The 20,084-nt window shown below is 38.9% G+C and overlaps 1 protein-coding gene across 3 annotated transcripts in view; it reads right to left on the bottom strand.

Moving 5' to 3' along the window:
- EPB41L4A (erythrocyte membrane protein band 4.1 like 4A) overlaps positions 1–20,084 on the bottom strand; it is a 266,948-nt gene that overhangs the window by 66,786 nt on the left and 180,078 nt on the right. For all 3 annotated transcript variants that reach the window (XM_068534088.1, XM_068534102.1, XM_068534096.1), the window contains exons 10-12: positions 8,793–8,884; positions 7,333–7,410; positions 1,086–1,207 (exon numbers count right to left, since the gene is read on the bottom strand). In XM_068534088.1, the coding sequence (XP_068390189.1) occupies positions 1,086–1,207; positions 7,333–7,410; positions 8,793–8,884 (292 nt within the window). The remainder of the gene's footprint in view (positions 1–1,085; positions 1,208–7,332; positions 7,411–8,792; positions 8,885–20,084) is intronic.

The raw sequence follows: 20,084 nt of genomic DNA, 5'->3' as shown, positions 1-20,084 counted from the left end.
GGTCTGGGAGGATCCCACATGCCATGGAGCGGTTGGGCCCGTGAGCCACAACTGCTGAGCCTGCGCGTCTGGAGCCTGTTCTCCGCAACAAGAGAGGCTGCGACAGTGAGAGGCCCGCGCACCGCGATGAAGAGTGGCCCCCGCTCGCCACAACTAGAGAAAGCCCTCGCACAGAAACGAAGACCCAACACAGCCAAAAATAATAAATAAATAAATAAAAATAAATTTAAATTATAAAAAAGAGTAGAATGGATAAGAAGCTGTCATACAATAGGAAACTCACTGCAAGAAAAATGAATGCACTTTAGTATATATTACATATAACACTGATAGAAGCAAGACACAAAGGAACACACCCCTTGATTCAATTATATAATGTTTTAAAAATAGGCAAAACAAACTACTTTGTTCAGAGAAGGCTACATAAGTAGTAAAATTATAGTGAAAAGTAAAGAAATAATTATCACACAGTCAGACAGAGGTTTTCACTGGTTGAGGGGAGAGGAGAAGGTGAGGATGTGACCAAGCAAACAGCAGGGACTTCAGGGGCTCCAGGCTATGTTAAATTGTGCGTGTGTGCATGTGCACGCCCGTGTAAAAATTTATATATGTATATAAACACACATACACTTATGTGTATGTGCACAGGTATATACTATGTATACTTTATGCACTTTATTATAGTTCACAATAAAAGAAAGACCAACGATAACAAAAAACTAAATTCTTTACAGACTGTTATGTCAACGGTATTTTTTTTTAAGACTTTTGCCAAAGACTTTGTTTCGATTCCAATCTCAGCTACACCAAACTAAGAAATTACGCAGTTGAGATTTTATTTAATCCCTTCAAAAAAGAGTTATTAAGTATAGTCATTAAGCAGGCTATGGTGATTCAACTTGCTTACCTGCCTGCTTATTAATAATTTCTGATTGCGTGGACATTTTCTGGGTCAAATTAAAAATTCTAGTGTTAACAATTAAAAACCTCCAGGGCTACAGTCACCACTTAAGTGTATGTTACACCAGGGCCTAAAAGGAAACACAAGGTTACAATGAGGAGTTGGGGGGCGCTCTGTGACTTACCTGCTGGCTGTGTTGGTGCTATTCTCTTAGGGTAAGTCTTGCTTCGACTTCTTGCCACATTCTGATCTGGCCGGGGAAGTTGAATAGAAAGATCTCGACTCATTTGTAACGCTGTCCTGCCACTTGAAAAAACAACATTTTGAGTAACACAGGTAAAACCACACAGTCACAAAATTACACCACAGCTCATGGAGAATATCTGCAATGTATGGAGAGAAGAAAAAACACAGATTCACACAGGTTATAAGTATATAGGGCCTTCAACTGATTCTCACTGCAATGTTAACCAAGGAAGTAATAAACTCTAATAGGAAAGATTTAGGTGAGACAGAAGCGCCAACTGAAGAATGTCGCTCGCCATCTGGTTCTAAAAGAATGAAGTCACTAGCCACTAAAGTCGCGGAACTGCAACACACTCTGAAAGGAGGTCAGGACAGAGATCAGGAATGAGGCTGGGAAAAAGTGGCCAAACAGGCCTTCAGATAGTTAGGTGTCTTCAGGAGAAAATTGTATGAACCCAGTTTCTTGCATCTTCTCATACTTAGAAAAGCGCTAAAAGCATTAACGGAGACATCTGCTCCTCATGACGAGCAGCAACCTTCTACAGAGGTGTGGGCTGGACTGCACGCATTCCCTTAGGAGCAGTTCCTCAGAGCTATCTGAGAGGCTCTCTCTCAGCCTCTAGTCCTCAGTAAGCCCCAGATAAAACAACTCACAGCTCTCACGTTGCGCTTTTTTCCCTCAGCCGACACAAGGAAGATCTTTCAGAGGGAGAACCAGGAAAGAAAGGATTTATTAAAGGAGGAGCTAGGTTTTGATTTAAGTAGAACGATAGGCTAGAAATAGAGGCTGCTGATGGTCTTCCAGCTCTACCACTAAATAGTAAAGAAATTGTGTTGGGCTAAACTACAGAAGGCAATGATTCTACGTGAATCAACACGTCCCCGTGCTGTACTTATAAGGCAAGTCATAGAGCCTCCCCAGTTGGACCACTTAGTGTGATTTCACTCTGAACCCTGTGACACAATCAACCATTGATTACACCCACTTCACCTGAGTCAGGAAGTGCCCAGGAAGATTTAAAGCAGCCTAAAACCCCATGCACAGTACCGCTTCCTTAAGAGTATGTGAGGATGCAACAGGGAGAGCTTTCCCTGGGGACAAACTAATCTACTCAAGGAACTATGTAATTTAATTTGCTGTATTTCAGTCAACATTCATCCTACGAAAAGTTTATTCCACAGCTGAATTTGAGCCAATGAACAGCTCTGGCTTTCATGACAGAAAGTATCATTTAGGTACAGAGAAAATGCATTTCTAAGTATCTATCAATACTTTGATTCACCACAGTAAGAGCCACCTAATGGGAAGAAAAAAAGTCTTTTATTGGCCACAAATCCCATTCATCCTACATTTACGGAATACATATTGGTGGCTCTCTCCCTAAAAGAAATTAAATAAGACTTATAAAGCCAAATTCACCTCCTACATTCTTCTGTGAAAGCTTCCCCTCCTTACTACCTCATCCACCTTTATTAGAAATAAAGAGAGGCCCAAAACACTCATAAAAAGCAGTTTCTCATCAGGCTAAGTGAGGACATGACTTGATATGAGGAATTAAAATGACAGGTTCCATCCATGAGTGTATGTACTTCATATTCAAGACTTCATGGAAACCAGAGGGAGGGGAGGGAGTAGGGGGCAAACTGTGAGAGGTTTTCTTTCACTTGAAATTTAACTACTTTTTTTTTTTCCTTATATATAATAAAAATATATAAAAATCTAATGTTATTTGATAAGAAAATTATCATTTACCAGCTTTCATTTTGCTGTTTTCTTTTACATATTAATGTATTGTTAATAGACAAGTTCTGGAGACTGGGTTCAAATCCCAGCGATGTCATATCCTAGCTCTCTGACCTTGAGAAACATTACTCAAACTCTCTGTATCTCCATTTCTTCATTACTAAAGTAGAATAATACCAATGACCACTTCATAGGTTTATTATTAATGTTAAGTATAAATAGTTATACATTTTCTAGAACAATGCCAGGCACATAAAAATATTATATCATTATTTACTAAATACAAGTAAATAATTTTTTAAAAATAATCAATTTGAGAATATTTCTACAGTTTTAACTATTTGTTTTAAAGGTAGTACATAAGGTAACACAAATAGCAACATCTCTCCCCTGAAAATCTTAAAAAAATTCTATATAGAGAACAAAATTCCATTATTAGAAATGGTTTGGAGTATGAAGATAACATCTACTTACAACAAACTTACTCTAAGACTTGGGTAGTATGTACTTCACTGCATAGAGGAAAAAATATTTGCCCTAAAAACATAACCCAATAATATGTGGACCGCTGAGGCATTTTATAATGAGATTTTACTTTATTATTCAATTTTTCCTCATGGTTTCTCTCTCAGGAATAAAGGAGAAATGGGAAAATCATATCACAAGATTCATAAAACTAAAGTCCGGAAACATAAACTGATCTGGCACAGGCTGTACGGGACCTGGGACTGGAACAAGCTTTCTGCCCTCCAGCTGGCCAGTGTGGCACAGCCTGGCAGCCTGGGAAAAGGGACAGAGTGCAGAGCCATCTGGTTTAAAGCTACAAGCCCAGTTTAAAACGCAGCTCTGCTATAAGTGTGTGGTCTTCAGCAGATTATTTTTTAAATCTCCTAGAGCCTCATCTTCCTTATTTATACTTGTCCAGACTATTTCCTAGCAGAAATACTCCTGTACGGTATTCTTAGTATTTTCTTGTAGCAAAAAGCACTTGACAACTGTAGAGATTTTCAGTGTCGGTGTAAGAGCTCCTACACACCCGGTGGCTCTCCACAATGACAGGACAGAGCATTGTCCCCAGGATCGCCCACTTCCCTGCCCCTCACACTGTGGCACACATACTCCCATCCTATGATGAGAGGCACTGCCAGCAGTCCTTCAGCTTCAAAGTGAGGATACAATCGGCCATCAGTGGGGTAGAGGGAAGAGAACAAGAGGAAAGACACCTGGGTTCAAATCCCAACTTTTCCACTTAACTGGTTAAAGGTCTTTAGTTCAGTTACCTTACTTTTGGGGGGCTCATATTTCTTGTCTATACAAATGAGCATATGATACCTCCTTTGATGGGTCACTGAATGGATTTAATAAAGTAACACAGGTGAAAGTACCTGACACAAAGGAGGTTCTCAGGAGAACTTGGTCTCTCTTCCATACTTCAAGAAATGTGGAAAGCTTGTGTGATTTAAGTTCTACAAGAAGGTCATCAGGGTTCCTGAGGGGTGGTTCTTAGGTCTAAGTGTCATTTCTAGAGTATAAACTCTACACAACTCATTCATTCATCAAAACCAGGAGTCCCCTACAAACTTAACAAAAGGTAGAGGCAAGATTAGCTTTTCAGGGGCTCAGAGAAAGAGAGAGCAGTGTATAACGAAATATTTAACCAAAGATTTAAACAATCTCTATTTCAGATTATTGGTAACTGATAATAAAGCAACAAAAGAATTCAACTGTCAGGTTTAAGCTCAGCCTTTTCCCCAAAATTTAATTCTAAATTTTGAAAGGATTGCCTGTCACATTTCACTAAAATTATCTAATTTGCCCCTCTTAAGTAATGACTAGTTTTTCTGTTGGATTCTCCTTGGTATTCTGCAAGCCCTAAGATGCAAGAGAGTAAAGACTAGAACTCTGTCTTTCTCTATCACATAGATCCCACTATAAACACATATACAATTATACACACAGACACCCACACTCACACACCGCAGCCACTGGTTATGCTGTTCGTTATGCCCCATGCTCTAAAAGCCTACAGGGTAAAGGAAGAAGCTACCTATGTTTCCAGAGCTCTTCCTTCATTCCAGGATATCTCCAGAACGCCTCAAAATAAAGGAACAGGCATATGATGTTTATTAAAGTTCGGTTGTTATTACTCTTTTGCCAATTAACAGTCCATGTGCTGGCGACCACCCAGCAGTCAGAGACCCACCTCTGCGTAAGCCTGGCTCTGGGCAGTGGGATGAAACACCTTTCTTTCAGAGATGGTGTAATGTTAGTGCTTCCTACATACAGACACTGAGATGTGGATTTCATTAAGACTTACCAAGCAGTTAACACCAGCCACAAAACTGAACAGATTTAGCAGAGCTTCCAATTTGCAAAGGTTACCTTTAATTACTTTTGTGAAAGAAATGATATTCGATATGCAAAATCCAATAACTTTCTAATAATAATTCCCAGTAACCACAGCATTTGCATTTCAATAAATTCGAGAAATCAGGTATGGGTAAATTTGTAGAAACCAACTACAGCATACATTAAACAGTATAATTACATTTTTTAACAGTAAGGATATTAAGACAGATGCTTTTTCACCAGCTTCATTTCAGTGACAAAGAGACAGATTTACACATTCACTCTATAACCCTTGAAATGTGTTATGCCCCAACTGGAAGAACAGCCCAAATACTGACTATGAGCTGTTTTTCTCAGTATAAAAGTAAATACTCTTTCCTTAAATTCCTGTAATTATATCACTATCTAGGGAAGAACCTCGATAACCTGAAGTTTAAATTTTTAGATTTCCATGAATACTTTCCTACAAATATCAAGAACATCTGTAACACAATAATACTTAAGTGTTATTTTAAGTCAGCTAATGAGCAAATATCCAAGTGAATAATATGTAAAGATTAATGCACTGAACATTTAATATTAATCACTCCTTTATTGATTATCTCTGGCTTCAAGCAAGACAAAAAAAGTGGTTCATCAAAGAGAGGAATTAAAATCTGGCATATCATTATCTTGCAAACACTTGACCTGGATTTTTTTTTAAGTCTCCTAAGTAAGCATTTCATTTGGTGATGTCTCCAGTGGAACTGAAAGAACAGTGTCCCACCTCCCGAGAGCCATTTCTGCACCCTGCTTGGGTTTTACAGGGCCTGGGACCGCCTCACTGCCTGAATAATACTGTAGCTCTGTGAAGGCAGAGATGGTGAGATCTAATTCTTTGTACCTCTGGGTACCTAACACCCTGCTTTCCACATCACAGGCTCTCCACTTAACAGAACGAATTGAAACAAAACAAATTCTTTTTCAAAACACAGAAGGCTCCCATTTTCAAAAAGACACAGGCATCTGCCTGCCTGCTTGACAATCAGGCTTTTCCTGTAACATGCTAACAGGCTGACTAATGGTTAAAGGAAAGGGCTCTGGAGTTCGACTGCCAGGGATTGGACCCCACTTTACTGCTTCCTAGCTGGGTTTCCCTGAGAAGTGACTTGTCGTCTCTGAGCCTTAGTTTCCTCACATATTAATGAGGATAACATTAATAAGACTGCAATGATTAAATGAAGCAATAAATGGAATACATTTAGCACAATACATGGCACTTAGTAACTGCTCTGTAAAGTTAAGATATACTTGCTAGCATTACTATATGTAGGCGTTATGCTACAGAAAACACTTGGGTTGATCCATAACATAAAGCATGGGTCCCCAACCCCTGTGGCCTGTTAGGAACCGGGCCACAAAGCAGGAGGTGAGCGGTGGGTGAGAGAGAAAAGTTTCATCTGTATTTACAGCCACTCCCCATTGCTTGCATTACCGCCTGAGCTCCACCTCCTGTCAGCATTATGGTGAGTTGTATAATTATTTCATTATATATTACAATGTAATAATAACAGAAATAAAGTACACAATAAATGTAATGTGCTTGAATCATCCCAAAACCATTCCCCCACCCATCCCCTCCTCATCCATGGAAAAACCGTCTGCCATGAAACCGGTCCTTGGTGCCAAAAAGGTTGGGGACCGCTGATATAAAGTATACACTGTGTTACAATAGGGGATCAACTGAATGTCCCAAGAATACCAAAAAACTACTATTCAGAATATCTACTTTGTTTCATAATCACAACATAATTAGAGATAATTGATAATTGGATCAAAATGAATTTCTGAAGATAATAAGCTCTACTACATTCTAAAAACCCTAAGCTTAATCTAGCTAATGTAGAATTTAAATAATTAAACCTAGAAAATCATTTTTGTCAAGACAATTTAATAGACTGTTATTGCTTATCAAATTCATTGGCATGTGGAAAAATAAGGAAAAAATTAGATCACAAACTTTAATGTGCATGCATGTATGTGGACAGTTGCATTAAATATTTATTCATACACACCCCACACACACCCCAGAGGAAAAAAAAATGCCATTTACCTATACCGGTGCTTATAACTCAGGGATCCAAACTTGCTGAGTTTTCTTGACAATGAATTTGGTTCATTTTCTGGCATTCTAATGAATTTTTAAAAGAAAATTAGATAGAGACTCACAAATATACTTATGCAACACTTGAGCAAAAGCTGTGTAGAAATATGTAATAGTGCAACACTGCTTAACACAGTCAAAATATTTTATTCATTCTACATATCGGCAGGAATAAGAATCGATTATTTTTAAGGTAATACTTGACATTCTAGTATTTTATATCTGTATCATGTCAAAACACTCATACTTCCTGAAGACTATCAGATACATCACTGCCCGCACAAGGAAGCTTTTATTGTGAATCAATTTAATTTCTCTACTAAATTATCTTGGGAACTTTTGTCACTACGTTGATTTACCCAAGCCAAGGTTCTCAGGGCAGTTGATCGTATCCGATGGGGTGGCTCACTCTTCTTTGTACTTTCCATTCCAGGGTACCTTCAACACACACCTCCACATGCAGTTCCTAGGCCCAGCCCCACTAGACGAGAGGCAATGCCTCAGATCTTTTGGGCTATATCCCTCTCTTAATACAAACTCCACAACAGACATGGGTCATTTTATAAGGCTCCTTCTCTAGCAACATGCTATTTGGGGAAACTGTTCCATGCAAATCAAACAAGAATAAGGGGAAGAGTTCATCTAGTTTTAAATTTAAAAACCAAAAATAGAGTTTCAAGTATTATCTGATAAAATTGAGTTTTATCTTTACACCATGTGACACAATGTGACACAAACAGGATCCCCACAACTCAATGGTCAATTCTCTACCCTCATCTTACGTGACCTCCCAGGAGCATGCTATGCAGCTGCTAGCTCCTTATTCACTAAGACATTTTTCTTCCTCATATTCCATTTTCCCACACCCTACTGCTTACTCCTTCTCATACTTCCCAGCTGGTTCTTCCTGGCCTCTAAATGCTGGGAGGGTCCCACAGCTCAGTCCCTGGCTTTCTGCTCCTCTCTCTTCACTTTTTCCACAGGTGACCTCATCCAATCCCCTCTGCCTTAATACCTACGAAACTTACATGACCAACCTTGGTCTATCCTGCCTGCCTTGTATACCCAGCCACCCATTCCGTACCTCCAAGCTAACAGTCATTTCAAATTTAGTATGTCCACAGTAGAACACTTAATTTCCACCAATACCAAAGCTGCACTTTTATTACATAAATGTCAAAAGCAATTGTCCTTGACCCTTTCTTGTAGCATGAGCAAAGAAAATATCTATATATGTGTGCATGCAAAAATGTTAATAAAAGAGAAACACTTGTAAATTTCTTCTTGTAGACAGGATAGAATTCTTGTTATAAAAACAAATGCACATCAAAAAAATTTAAAAACAAAAACAAAAACAAATGCAATTTTCATTTATTAGGACAATGAACAAAGGTTTCACATTAACATACCTAAAAAATGTATGATGTTCTACACTACACTTCCAAAGATGCTTGCAAGCAGTTTTACTTCGAGCTTCAAAAAAGAAAGAGGTTTCATTGCACTGAGAGAGAAAAAGAGAGAGAATATAAATTACAGACCACAACATTCTTCAGATGACAGCCACCCTTCTAGGTACCTAAAATTCAAGTAAGCAGAGAAATTACTGTTAACACATTAAAAAAAATAATTATCTCTTGATAAAAATACAAAATATAAGTTCCATGTAAATCTTAGTGCCATCACCTTTATTACCTTCTTCTACATCACCCCATGACCACGGATAATCAGAGTGATGGCACTGAAGCACTGCAAACTCTTCTGTCATCAATGAGCACCAAAACAGGAAAAATACCGACCGTGTGAAAATCAACTCCCCAAAAAAAGAAGACACTCATAAACCCAGTTTTTAACTGTATTTTTTTCAGGGATGTACAGGCCACACTTAAACTAAAGAATCTCAAGAGGGGTCGCTGGGAGGTGTGACCACCACAGCAGTGTAATCTGGGAAAGTTAAATAATGTCTCAGGACTGAGTTTCTCCATTCTGCATCAAGTTATTGGGGGAAATAAATTAAATGACATGACAGATGTGAAGTTCCATATATTAGGTATACAATTAATTTTAACTATCATTTTAATCTCGCAGCTACTTATCTATTTTAATACATAAGAAACAAAGGCAATATTAGAGGTAATTTTAACTGTGCAGGAAAAGATACTATTTTTTTTTTAAGTGACTGAACAGGAAATCAAGCAAAATACAGTATCCATACTAAAACAATAATAAACCACAAGCTCTGTGAAGTTATATAATTGCTAATTTAGTCTCAAATAAAAACCAAACTCAAGTCACAAATGCAGAAGTGCCCCTGGAACAAGGTTTCCATGGATTCATAAACAGGAAGTTGTCAAGGCAGAAGAATAACTGAAACGATTCCTCCCGCTATACACACACTTTTAACAAGGACAGAACATTTACATGCATGAAATTTCTCCCAAGTCCATCTAGAATGAGGCTGCCCAATTTAGGAGTTTATTTGCAAAATGAAAGGGTGTGATGGAAACTGAGCCAATATATGCATGTTACAGCAAGGCTTTGTAATTCCAAAACCTTGTGAGGTGGAGGAAGGAACTTAGGGCAAGTCCCAGGTTTCTAAGTTGGGTGCTGCTAAGTAGTAAAATACAGCAAGTGGAAAAAAATTGGGGAATTGGATGGGGGGGGAATGGACATTAAGTTCAGGCTATTTTGATTCTGAGATGCCCATGGAACTAGGAACTCAACACGCCTAATGGGCCAGTAAACATGCAAGGGTAGAGCTGAGGAGAGAGGTCGTATCTGCTGGCACAGATAATTTCACCTGAGAATCTAAAACAGATTGCTCAGGGAGAGAGCACAGAGTGGATAATGGTGGAATCACAGTGAAGATGCTTGTGAAGGTGAAGTGAGAGAGGTCAAAAGGGACCTCAAGGCAATGGTGTCAGAAAGGCTGGAGGAGAGGGCAAGTCTCAAGTGACCCAGAAAGGTCGCAGGGCTTGAAAAGAGGTCACTGTATTTCATGGGGAGAAATCTTCAGTGGCTTTCGTGAAAGGGGTAAGGATTACAAAATTAGAGGTGATGAAGAAAAGGTGATCAATTCAGAGAGTGTTTTCCTCAAAAGCAAGAGAAACTAGGGGGGAGGTGAGAAGGAAGGGGCACAGAGGAAATCACAGAACATCCTTGGAGGCAGGGTGAGAAACCAAGCCTCCTGTCAGGAGACGGGAACGCTTAGAGGGGAATTTTTCTTCTTTTACTTTTCCTTTTTAAATATATACACATGGTACAAACACCAAAAGTTACCAAAGTGGATAACACAATTCTAACTCAATCTCCCTCCTACCACTGTCCCTAATTCCCCTCCTCAGAGGCAACCACTATTAAGAGTTTGTCATATAACATGCCGGTGTTTTAAAGTCACTGGATTATCCGAATATATAATACACAGGTCATTAATTTTAAGATAATTTTGCTTCTGGTTGTATATCAGGATAAATAAGATAAAGCCACTACATGGGACTTCCCTGGCGATCCAGTGGTTAAGACTCCAGGCTTCCACTGCAGGGGACATGGGTTCGATCCCTGGTAGGGGAACTAAGATCCAGCAAGCCTCACCAAAAAAAAAAAAAAAAAAAGAAGAAGAAGCCAGTACAGGACAGGCTGCTCTTCCGCTCCCCAACCTACCACCTTCCTCAGTATATGCACCCATCTCCCTGTCAACAGCTGAAACACAAAGTGTGTTAGGACTAACGTACTGGGCATTGTCACTGACAAGAAATGGTGGCTACTAATGACTATTCTGTGACACAGACACCTTCACATTTTAGCAAGAGCATCACAAATAAGGTGGAATTGACATACTAAATCGAATTTTCACAAAGTGATTTAATTACATATTATCATCCAGATTTCCAAAAGTGGAGGAGAAACAAAAACAATGTTCAAACTTGAAAACAAAGTAAATCTCCTTAAACTTTTCTAGGACTGGTTTTCACTTTATTCGTCACATAAACATCTGTATTCTTTTGCTTTTCAAATAGAGACCTGGTCACAGGAAATCTAACTTTTAATATATTTTTTAAAACTACCATCACCTAATGAAAGGATAAAAGGTATTTAAGATCCAACCAGAATTGGGTTTTCTCAAGTTTCTGTGGGTATAAATATATTAAAGGAAAAAAAGAGCCTCCCACAGGCTCCCTAATTACTTCTGCCCTGTGCAAATGACAAGTATAAACTCATTCCCCCATTCATACAGGGCTTGAACACCAGCTGCCTGGTTTTTGTCCCATTGTTAGCAGAATGATCCAAATACTAAAAGGCAAGTTAACATAAATTTAAAAAAGAGCCAGGTATTCGGAATAAATTCTGTGTGTTTTTGCCACATACAATAACTGCTGGCATGAATGTAACTGATGCGGCATTCAAATGTCTTTCTTTTTGAAACTCTGCTACCTACTAAACCTCTTCTCAAGGAACATGGACAATTAGCACCTTTCCATTCGTTCACACAAAGACAAGTAGCTGCTTAACTTCAGAAGTTCATTCCAACCTATCGCTAAAATACTTTATCCAAGCATCCAATGCTTGCTTTTGGCAAAATTCCTCAAACACCTTCATAGTTTTGGTCATTTTATGCCAGAAGCAAAGCTATGGTCTGAATCTATTTCTTTTTCTTTTATAAAGAGATCAAGCTTAAGTCACCTCTAACTCAGATATCACATGGGCTTCATCACACTGTGGATCTCTAGGTAAACTGGGCTCAAAGTCCCAATTCCATCATTTGTGAGAATTCAGGACCTAGATTATATGGACGAATTCCCAACCTAACTCCCTCTGTTCTTCTCACTCTTTTCCCATCTTTGCTGGCTATGTTTCTCTTTGCAACCTTGAAGAAATCAATCTACTTTAGCCTGGCTTCTCTGAAGCGTCTTGAGTTTACTGACAGGGCCATGGAGGGGCTCACACTGCAAGATGCACAGCAGCTAAGTCTCCCTGGGCTCCAGCTTCACTGCCTCTCCCACGCCCAATGGGCTTGCCACACACAGTCCCTACTCTAGCTGGTCCCTCTGCTTCCGTCTTGGGAAGCAGCCACAACTGGACAATCTGCCTTCCTCAGCTTCCCTAGAATTACGAGGACGAACATTTTCTCAATCCTGTCATTATATATTCATCCCACCTCCACGGTCAATAGAAGTAACCTAAGGTACACTGCAAAGGTCAAATACTTAAGAGTAGAGAGAGTAGTACTTCTAACAACAGTAAGATGCAATCATTACATAAATGTTGGAAAGGCCTACAACAGAGAGTTTTCTTATCAATGATCCATAAAGGCAGAGGAGAGGCTAAAAAGAAGTGCAAAGATTACAAGCCTACAGTTTTATGGGATCTTTTTTCAAATATTCAATCGCTATAAGATTTATATGTACTTGGCAATTGTTAGCTTACTTTAGACACTAGATGAAATAAAAATCAGGGGGCTAATAGCAAATGACTGAAAGAACTTAATTACTGATAAAGCAAAGGAAGGCAAATGGTGGAACAGAAAAAAAATTTATTCTTGAACTAAAAAGAAATACCAAAGAAATATCACAAGTTTTTTTTTTTTTTTTTTTTTGGCTGCGTTGGGTCTTCGTTGCTGCATGCAGGCTTTTTCTAGTGGCGAGTGGGGGTTACTCTTCGATGAGGTGCACAGGCTTCTCATTGCGGTGGTTTTTCTTGTTGCGGAGCATGGGCTCTAGGCTCACGGGCTTCAGTAGTTGTGGCACATGGGCTTCGTTGCTCCGCGGCATGTGGGATCTTCCTAGACCAGGGATTGAACACGTGTCCCCTGCATTGTCAGGCAGATTCTTAACCACTGCGCCACCAGGGAAGTCCCACAAAATTTTAAGTATTAGAGAAATTCTGTCTTTATATGGTAAGCCTGAATGATTGCAGTTGTAAAAATTTAACTACATTTGTGTATGTGAGACAGTGGGCACGATGTTTGCTTTAATCACTTTCCCCATATTTTCCACTGCTTTCTCATCCCGAGTGCAAAGCCAGATAAAGAATTCAGAGTAACCCCTGCAACCAAAAAATTATCAATCTTGTTATTATTTGGAAAGGGAAGTTAGAAGGGAATTTTAAAACACTTGAGTAAAATATTATCTTGTTCTTTCAAGTTTTTCTTTACAGAGTGCTCCCTAAAAAGTGTTTCTTACAACATTAATGTCTTATGATATTGGCATAAAAAGAGTTCTATGGTCAAAAAAGTTTGGGAAACACTGGGTTAAACACTCAAGACCTTTTATTGAGCTAACATGTACTGTGACTCTCCAAGAGCTGGTAAGGTAGCTGGTGTTTCCCTGATCTATATGAGCAAAAACTTTATGTCAACTACTCTGGTTTAGAAAATATAAACATCCCTACACACACACCAGTTATTTTTTAAATTCTTTTTGAAATGCACATAATGTGGTTTGAATTAAAAATCACTGTGCATTTCAACAGAGCACTGGAAGAATAACATTTATTTCCATTCCTACATATATGTTGTATTCTACAATAAAAGAACAAAAACAGCAAAAATATTCCAGAACTCTTTCGTCAGCTATGTGGGTTATATTTCAAACTATACACTAAAGATGAAAAACCTTTTTACCTCTTTTACAGATGAATAAATTAATTGCTTGATGAAGAATTGTTTATAAATCTTTCTAGTTCACAGAAACATAAATTATAGAATTGGAAAGGATGTGTTAAATTGTGCTGCATCCCCCGTTTCTCCCTTTCCTCCCAAGAATTCAAAAGGAGAAAACAGGAGCCAAAACATTAGAGAATATTTATATCATGTTTCAGTACACTCTGAAAACTATTTCATTGAGCTTATTCTGCTTCCTATTTGAAAAAATGCACAGATGCAAACCCAGGATTCCAGATGGCTTACTTTTGTTATTGTTGTTTTTACTCTGTCTTTTCCTCATCTTTTCTTTAAAGAAACTGTAGGATTTCCTAAAATGTCAGCATTTCTCTCTTATATTTGTAGATTTCATTTTTTGATGGTAACTAATCTTCATTGCCAGTCTTACAAACGTTTAAAAAATTTTAATAACAAATGTTACTTAAGCTTGCTAAAATGAAGGCATATCTGGTAAGATCTATTGATATTCTTAATGTAGAAAAATTTTATACCAGAATTTAGACATTCCTTCCAAACAAATGGCTCACTTAATTATGGAGAAACATACTAGCAAATGAAGCAAAGGAAACTCCATGGGCCTGCAAGACCTGAGCTCCCCTTGTTGCCTTGGCAAGAGCTATTCACCAGCCAAGACTGGTCAAGAACAAGGTGCTGCCTGAGCCCTTTCCTGTGCAAAACTTCAAGAGCTCTAAGTGCATGAGGGCAAGACACTTCTGACTCAGAGACGTGTACCAGGTGCCTGTTACAAGTCCAACTTTGGACTGGGTTCATTCAACCTCACAACAACCTTGTAAGACAGATTTTATCATCCTCACTTCTTAGATAAGGAAATGTAGGCTAAATGTCGTTCAGGAAATTGTCCGAAGTTAGAGAAGTGGGAGATCCGGACTTACACCATGCTATCTGACCACTAGTCTAGTAATCCATCACTGAATCTGAAAGACTCCAAACCACACTGTCATATGGAATCAGGATCCAAATGTTACTAACAGAGTCACACTTGGGAACACTTAGGGGAAAATATAACACCTATAGTTCCAGGTACACTCAAACACTGTAGGTGAAATGTACAATGGCACAGAAACTGCGGGTGAAGGTTGGGATGGGGGAATAAGGCAATATCTAACATATCTACACATACACTAACCCTTCCAGCATTCCTACTCTTGGGAATTTACCCCGAAGGCAGCCCTCCAACAATATAAAAATACATATGCCCCAAGTTATTGATTGAAGGAAAATTTTTAATTGCAAACTATCAAGAACTACCTAAACGTCCCAGCATAAGAGACTGGTTGAATAAACTACTTTACAGACACTCAATGGAGTACTATGCAGATGTACAAGAGAACAAGAAAGCTCCCAATGAACTGATACAGAGAGATTTCTAGGAGATACCACTAAATGAAAGAAAAAGTGCAAAGACCACATAGAGTATGCTATATTTTATGTAAGAAAGAAAAAAATTTTAATATGCTTATCTTTATAAATAGAAATACAAGGAGGAGGATAAACCATAAAACACTGAAGGTGGTTACCTACAAAGAAGGGTAAGGGAACGGAACTGAAGGAATATGGGAGTTAGCAATATTTCTGAGTGTGCCTTCTTGCAGAGTTTTTGCCTTTTGGAAGCATGCTAATCTTCTACATCTTCAAAAATTAAAATCAAAGAAAAGAGGATATGAAGGGGGGGCCTATAACTGAAAGCAAACTGAAACAGGTAAACCTAACTAGATCTCAAATGAACCCCACAGCCGCAGGAATAGGGAAGGAGGGAAGGAAGGGCCAACCCAAGTAAATTTTGAACACGGTATTAGACTCTATACTGTCTTGGCAATGTGATATACATGAGTGAAAGAATCACACAAAAAAATTGTCAATTTCAGTGGTTTAGCCAAAGCAATTCTGAAACTATTTGAGACGCAGTTTAGGACTGAGCACACAAGTAAATATGTTACTGTTATTGGGAGCCATGGTTCTCCCAGGCCAAAGGAAGCCTGTACAAAAAGGAAATGAGGGGGGGACTTCCCTGGTGGCGCAGTGGTTAAGAATCCACCTGCCAATGCAGGGGACACAGGTTTGAGCCCTGGTCCGGGAAGATCCCACATACTGCGGAGCAGCTAAGCCCGTGTGCCACAACTACTGAGCCTGTGCTCTAGAGCCCGTGAGCCACAACTACTGCACCCATGCGCTGCAACTACTGAAGCCCACGCTCCTAGAGCCCGTGCTCTGCAACAAGAGAAGCCACTGCAATGAGAAGCCTGCTCACCACAACGAAGAGTAGCCCCCGCTCACCGCAACTAGAAAAAGCCCGCGCACATCAACAAAGACCCAGAGCAGCCAAAAATAAATAAATAAATAATAAATAAATACACAAAAGCAATCATTTAAAAAAAAGTGGAAATGTTCAATTAAATAATAATTTTTTTAAAAAATGAAATGAGGGAAGGAAGAGCAAGCCCTGTGGGGATGGATGGAAACTGGAGGTATGGCATGAACTTATGATTTCTAAAATGTGCAGAAGCATGTTCATACGCACACGTGTGTGTGAACATATGTATTTATATTTGTACACATGTGTATATTCATGCTTGTATTCCCTAGCTTTGCCCACTAGAAAGGCCGAGAAACAAAGTCACCCCAGTAGCAATGACCACACCTAACACCCAGATCTTGACCGTTCCCCACTAAAAGGAACCAGGGCTCTTTGGAGAAATGGCTGATAGCAGAGTGGATGCAGGGTAGCTACAAGATGCACCTGAAATACCAAGCTATACCAAAAAAGGAAGAAAGTGACCAAAACAATGGTAAGGGCAGGTCAAAAGGGCACAAGAGTCCCAAAGGGCTCCCACTGGCCAAACTGAGGACAACTTCAATACCAGAATAGTTAGGTACAGTAGTGTATTACAAACCAGTGAAAAAATAGGAGTCAGTCCATGCTGATAACAAATAAAAAGGAGAGAAGGTGAGGCTCTCACCTACAGTGGAGTGCCAAGGGCAGACTGATAAATGTGGAGGCAGCAGGACGGCTAGAATATCAGCATTTTGCAAGCATCATAGTAAAAGATCGAATCAGGCAAGAGTCCTCAATGAATGCTAGACCTAAGGTAAATATTGAAGAGCAGGGCATTTGCACTGAATTATATTATCTCTCCACAGATCGCTTATTAGTTGCAAAGGAGAAAAATAAAAACCTAGTAATTATCGAGTGGAAAATTGGGACAACCACGACTGGGTGATCACACTTAACATAACCGATGGGAGGCTGGCAGTGGTTACCATGTGCCTCCAGGTGTGACACCCTGGGAGAGACAAAACTGCACCTGTGCTGCTTTCCAGCGGAGAATGCAGAACCTCATTCAATCACAGTGAAACAGACAAATATGAACTGAGCAGCTTTCCACAGTTGACCCTTGAGCAACAGCGGGTTAGGAGCGCCAATCCCCACATGGTCAAGAATCTGGTATAACTTTACAGTCGGCCCTCTGGATCCAAGGTTCTGCCTCAGCATGTTCAACTAACCACAGATCAAGAAGTACCTATACTACCTATCCAGTGAAAAAAATCCACCTACAGGTGGACCCATGCAGTTCAAACTCCCTGTTCTAGAGTCAATTGTATTTTCAAAAAGTGGGGTAGAATTGTAGTCTTCAAAAATCTCAATGTCATAAAAAACAAAAATGCTACTAAAATATTCCAGATTAAAGGAAGCTAAGTTGATTATACATTGGAGCAGGAAAATACTTTAAAGAACTTTATTAGGTCAGCCAACAAAATTGGAATATAGAAAGTAGATGATAGAAGTATTCTACCGAGGGGCAGACAGCAGAAGCAAGAAGAACTACAATCCCGCAGCCTAGGGAACAAAAACCACATTCACAGAAAGACAGACAAGATGAAAAGGCAGAGGGCTATGTACCAGATGAAGGAACAACATAAAATTCCAGAAAAACAACTAAATGAAGTGGAGATAGGCAACCTTCCAGAAAAAGAATTCAGAATAATGACAGTGAAGATGATCCAAGACCTCGGAAAAAGAATGGAGGCAAACATCGAGAAGATGCAAAAAATGTTTAACAAAGACCTAGAAGAATTAAACAACAAACAAACAGAGATGAACAATACAATAACTGAAATGAAAACTACACTAGAAGGAATCAATAGCAGAATAACTGAGGCAGAAGAACGGATAAGTGGCCTGGAAGACAGAATGGGGGAATTCACTGCTGTGGAACAGAATAAAGAAAAAAGAATGAAAAGAAATGAAGACAGCCTAAGAGACCTCTGGGAAAACATTAAATGCAACAACATTCGAATTATAGGGGTCCCAGAAGGAGAAGAGAGAGAGAAAGGACCCAAGAAAATATTTGAAGACATTATAGTCAAAAACTTCCCTAACATGGGAAAGGAAATAGCCAACCAAGTCCAGGAAGCACAGAGAGTCCCATACAGGATAAACCCAAGGAGAAACATGCAGAGACACATAGTAATCAAATTGGCAAAAATTAAAGACAAAGAAAAATTATTGAAAGCAGCAAGGGAAAAACGACAAATAACATACAAGGGAACTCCCATAAGATTAACAGCTGCTTTCTCAGCAGAAACTCTATAAGCCAAAGGGAGTGGCATGATATACTTAAAGGGATGAAAGGGAAGAACCTACAACCAAGATTACTCTACCCGGCAAGGATCTCATTCAGATTCGATGGAGAAATCAAAAGCTTTACAGACAAGCAAAAGCTAAGAGAATTCAGCACCACCAAACCAACTCTACAACAAATGCTAAAGGAACTTCTCTAAGTGGGAAACACAAGAGAAGAAAAGGACCTACAAAAACAAACCCATAACAACTAAGAAAATGGTAATAGTTAAATACATATCGATAATTACCTTAACGTGAATGGATTAAATGCTCCAACCAAAAGACACAAACTTGCTGAATGGATACAAAAACAAGACCCATATATATGCTGTCTACAAGACACCCACTTCAGACCTAGGGACACACAAAGAATGAAAGTGAGGGGATGGAAAAAGATATCCCATGCCAATGGAAATCAAAAGAAAGCTGGAGTAGCAAAACTCATATCAGATAAAATAGACTTTAAAATAAAAATATGACAAGAGACAAGGAAGGACACTACATAATGATTAAGGGATCAAACCAAAAAGAAGATACAACAATTATAAATATATATGCACCCAACATAGGAGCACCTCAATACATAAGGCAACTGCTAACAGCTATAAAAGAGGAAATCGACAGTAACACAATAATAGTGGGGGAATTTAACACCTCACTTACACCAATGGACAGAAACAGCAGATTACACTTTCTTCTCAAGTGCGCACAGAACATTCTCCAGGATACATCACATCTTGGGTCACAAATCAAGCCTCAGTAAATTTAAGAAAATTGAAATCATATCAAGCATCTTTTCTGACCACAACGCTATGAGATTAGAAATGAATTACAGGGGGAAAAAACGTAAAAAACACAAACACATGGAGCCTAAACAATACGTTACTAAATAACCAAGAGATCACTGAAGAAATCAAAGAGGAAATCAATAAATACCTAGAGACAAATGACAATGAAAACACGATGATCCAGAACCTATGGGATGCAGCAAAAGCAGTTCTAAGAGGGAAGTTTATAGCTATACAAGCCTACCTCAAGAAACAAGAAAAATCTCAAATAAACAATCTAACCTTACACCTACAGGAACTAGAGAAAGAAGAACAAACAAAACCCAAAGTTAGCAGAAGGAAAGAAATCATAAAGATCAGAGCAGAAATAAATGAAATAGAAACAAAGAAAACAATAGCAAAGATCAATAAAACTAAAAGCTGGTTCTTTGAGAAGATGAACAAAATTGATAAACCATTAGCCAGACTCATCAAGAAAACAGAGGGAGAGGACTCAAATCAATAAATTTAGAAATGAAAAAGGAGAAGTTACAACAGACACCGCAGAAATACGTAGCATCCTAAGAGACTACTACAAACAACTCTATGCCAATAAAATGGACAGCCTGGAAGAAAT

This window comes from Eschrichtius robustus, chromosome 2, assembly GCF_028021215.1.
Source record: "Eschrichtius robustus isolate mEscRob2 chromosome 2, mEscRob2.pri, whole genome shotgun sequence".
NCBI lineage: Eukaryota > Metazoa > Chordata > Mammalia > Artiodactyla > Eschrichtiidae > Eschrichtius > Eschrichtius robustus.
Note: the sequence above shows the minus strand (reverse complement) of the source record. Positions and strands in the feature narration are given on the sequence as shown.